Source organism: Orycteropus afer, unplaced genomic scaffold (genome assembly GCF_000298275.1).
Source record: "Orycteropus afer afer isolate SDZICR_OR568_19922 unplaced genomic scaffold, OryAfe1.0 scaffold00209, whole genome shotgun sequence".
In the NCBI taxonomy this organism is placed as follows: domain Eukaryota; kingdom Metazoa; phylum Chordata; class Mammalia; order Tubulidentata; family Orycteropodidae; genus Orycteropus; species Orycteropus afer.
The window spans coordinates 986,003-990,064 of NW_006921796.1; the positions used below are offsets into that span (position 1 = coordinate 986,003).

At 46.8% G+C, this 4,062-nt stretch overlaps 1 protein-coding gene across 1 annotated transcript in view; it reads right to left on the bottom strand.

The window, feature by feature from the left end:
- PWP1 (PWP1 homolog, endonuclein) overlaps positions 1 to 3,459 on the bottom strand; it is a 26,586-nt gene extending 23,127 nt beyond the window's left edge. The window contains exon 1 of the mRNA XM_007948249.1: positions 3,388 to 3,459. Within this exon, the coding sequence (XP_007946440.1) occupies positions 3,388 to 3,459 (72 nt within the window). The remainder of the gene's footprint in view (positions 1 to 3,387) is intronic.
- Between the last annotated feature and the right edge of the window lie 603 nt (positions 3,460 to 4,062).

Below are 4,062 nucleotides of genomic sequence, written 5' to 3' on the forward strand. Positions count from 1 at the left end.
TCGCTGTGAGTTGGGTCTGACTCGACGGCAAAACAACTACAGCTTCACCTGGCTTTCTTCCAACCACTCTGCCTCCTTTGGGGCCACTTCTCCCCATCATCTCTGTGGGCACTGAACAAACCACCCTTGCCTTGGTCCTCTGCTCTTCTTCCTATTAACACTGCCAAGTATTTATTGATCAGGCATTCATTCCCATACAAAGCTCATTCTTACAACTAAAAGTACCACCTCTGAACTGATTACTCCAAACTTTCCCCTCTAGCTCGACCCTCCATATCCATTTCTCCAACTGCATATAAGACTCCCCACCTGGATACTGTCACCCTAACATTAATAAGCTCAAAACTGAAGTCACACTTTTTATGACCCTCACCTAATCAATGTTTCAGTCCCTTTTAAAAACACCCCTATCACTACTAAACTGTAAGTTTCTGGAAGATAGAAACCTACTTGTCACTGTATACCTGACCATATAGTTCAGTCTATCAGGCTCATGGTAGTGAAGCCTGATGATTAACAAATCAACAAATCACCCAGTTTCTATAAAGTGCCTCTGCTGTTGGTACTTAACCTGCTACCATTGAGTCGATTCCAACCCATAGTGACCCCCTTTGGGCTTCCAAGGTGGTAAATCTTTACGGAAGTAGATTGCCCCATCTTCCTTCCGCGGAGTGGCTTGTGGGTTTGAACCGCCCAGCCAAATGCCTTAGGCACTACGCCATGAGAGCTCTTTTTGTTGGTAGTTATCCTCTAGTTAATTCCTACTCATGGCAACCCTATGAGTCTAGATTAGAACTGCTCCATAGGATTTTCAAGGCTGGACCTGTCTTCTGTGGTGCCTCTGGGTAGGTTCGAACTGCCAACCTTTTCACTCACTGCCATCGAGTGGATTCTGACTCACAGCAACCCCCACTGGGTTTCTGAGGCAGTAAATATTTATGGAAGTAAGATTGTATCACCCTCCTTCTGTGGAGTGGCTGGTGGGTTTGAACCACAAACTTTCTGGTTAGCAGTCAAATGCCTTAGGCACTTACACCACCAGAACGCCTCAAGATGCCTCTGAAACAAAAACAACAATTCACTGCCATCGAGTCAATTCCAACTTTGGGTTTCTAAGGCTGTAAATCTTTATGGAAATAGATTGCTCCATCTTCTGCGGAGCAGCTGGTAGGTTTGAACCATTGACCTTCTAGTTAGCAGGCAAGTGCCTTATCCTACATCACCAGAGCTCCTTCAAGATGCCTCTAGTAATACAGAAATATTTTTGAGGGATGACATTTCATTGTTCAACAGCTCCAGAAATTAAATGTTATTTCTTGAGTTTAACTGAAAGTTACTTATTTTTTTTTCATTTATTATTTCCCAGTTTTCCTCTCTAAGGAGCTCTTGTGGCACAGTGCCTAGGGCTGACTGCCAAACAGATGGTTGGCAGTTCAAACCCACCACCCATGCTGGGAAAGGAACATCGGACAATCTACTTCTGCAAAAATTTCCTGCCTTGGAAACCTAATAGGGGGTCGCTATGAGTCAGAATTGACTTGATGGCAGTGAACTTGGTTTGGCTTTGGTTGTTTTCAGTTTTCTTCTCTGGGGTCTTAGAGTAAGCCCAAAATCTTCAAGCTGTGGTTCTCAAACTTCTTTGCAAATTAGAATCACCCAGAACCTTTAAAAAATTCGAGGCCATGCCTAAAAGCAATTAAATCACAGTATTTGGGGGTGGGATGCAGGCATCAGTATATTTTGATACTCCCAAGTGGTTCCAATGTGCAGACATATTTGGGAATCACAGTCTTCAAGTATTTGAAAGGCTACATATCCCACAACCATTACCTCCTTTAACAACTTTTAATATGAAGTAATTTTGCCTACTCTATAAATATATACCGAGTGCCTACTGTGAGCCTAACATTGGAAAACAGTGGTTAATAAGACCACAACCTGGTGGAATTTACATCTATTGGGTGGTGCAATAACTAAGGCATCTGACTGCTAACCAGTAGGTTGGTTGTTCAAACCCACCAGCCACTCTGCAGAAGGAAGACTGGGCAATCTACTTCTGTGAAGATTCACTGCCTTGGAAACCCAATGGGGGTCACTATGAGTCAGATGGCAGTGGGTTTGGTTTTGGTTTTTGGTCTGGGGTCATTCAATCTCTCACTCTTGTCAACCTGTGTTCAAGTCAGTCACCTATCGATCACCTTCGCTATGTTTGTTATCATTACCCCTGTCAATTGCTTTACCTGTTCCACGACACTTAGTACTATTGATGTATATTATATGTGTACATTCCAAGTCCGTAAAAACCAAAAGTAAACCTACTGTCATGAGTTGATTCCTAATCATAGCGACTCTTTGTTGTTGTTGTTATGTGCCGAGTCGGCCCGACTCATAGCGACCCCTCCTTGGGTTTCCGAGGCAGTATCACTACGGATCTGGTAGCATAGTGGCTAAGACACTTGCCTGCTAACCAGACGGCTGGCGGTTCAAACCCACCAGCCACTCCTCGGAAGGAAGGTTGGGCAATCCTACTTCCGTAGTGATACTGCCTCGGAAACCCAAGGAGGGGTCGCTATGAGTCGGGGCCGACTCGACGGCACATAACAACAACAACAACATCACTACGGAAGTAGGATTGCCCAACCTTAGGACAGAGTAAAATGCCTCACAGTGTTTCCAAGGTTGTAAATCTATACAGAACAGACTGTCTCGTCTTTCGCCCAAGGGGCAGAGTGGCTGGTGGGTTTGAACCACCGATCTTTTGGTTAGCAGCCAAATGCTTTAAACACTAGGCCAATGGAGCTCCTTTCAACTCCATAAAGGCAAGGACTTCTTTTCTTTTGTTCATGTTGCATCCTGAACCCTGAACAATGTCTGGCCTGAAGACAGTAGTTAAACATCTACTTAGTAATCATAGCTTCTGCTCTCATCCCGACTGCCACCATCAACATTCACTTGAGCCACTGCAAGAAATCCCTACTTCAACTCCCAGCCTCAGGAAATCGCAGCCCTCATACCGAGTTTTGACACTATTGCTTCCAACCGGTTTACTTCTCTGAACACATAGCAAAGAGGTAAATGAGTTTTCACAAATGTTCTTTGAGTTTGAAAACGCGTCGGAGTAGCCGTGGAGAAGCTGTAACCTTGTCAAGAAAGCTTTCGGGGGATTTTCTACCCCAAGCAACAATAACGCGTCCCAGGCAGTCCGTGAGGTCCACGTGTGTGAATTTAGGGGCGTGGCGTGGACTCCCTAGGCCCAGAATACCCAGACCCTCTGGGCTGCAGGCCCTGTCACGGCCCCAACCCACCTCACTCCCGCCAGTCCCACCAGCGCCCCGTTTAGGGCCGCAAAATGGTCGTTTTCATCATCTCCGAGCAAGAAGGCCTCACCTTGTCTGGCGTCTCTTTGGCCACGCCACAGCGGACCCAGGACACGCACGTCACCTGGCGGCTACGGTTCATGGTCCTTGGCTCAAGGCCGCCTCACGCGAACTTCCCAATCACTGCGGGACTGGGACTTAAGTAGAAGTCGAACCAGCACACTCCGGGACGCGAGGTAGACTTCTGCCTTGGCAGAGCGCAGGCGCGAAGCCGCTCGCTGCTGCACCGGCGCCTACTTCTGACGTTATTCTAAGGAGCCCAATGAGAAAGGGGCAGGGAAAAGATCGGCTGCGAGAGCAGCCAGATGAATCGACGAGGGCTTTATTGTACTGTGTAGAGAGAGGAGAAGCTGCTGTTTGGGATTATCCGGCTTGTGCCAGAGTCTCTGGGCTTTGTGGAGGCAAAGAAAATATTTGGATCTAGATTCAGTCAGAGAAGGAATTCTGCCAACCTTCACTTTATCTTCTTTTTATGTGCCGTGGAGTTGTCTGGACTTATAGCGATCTTCTGTACAACAGAACGAAATACTGCCCCGTCCTGTGCCACCCTCACAATCCCTGCTATACCTGAGCCCATTACTGCAGCTACCGTGTCAATCCATCTTGTTGAGGACCTTCCCCTCTTTCATTGACCCTCCACTTTACCAAGCATGACATCCTTCTCCAGAGAATGATCTCTTTTGCC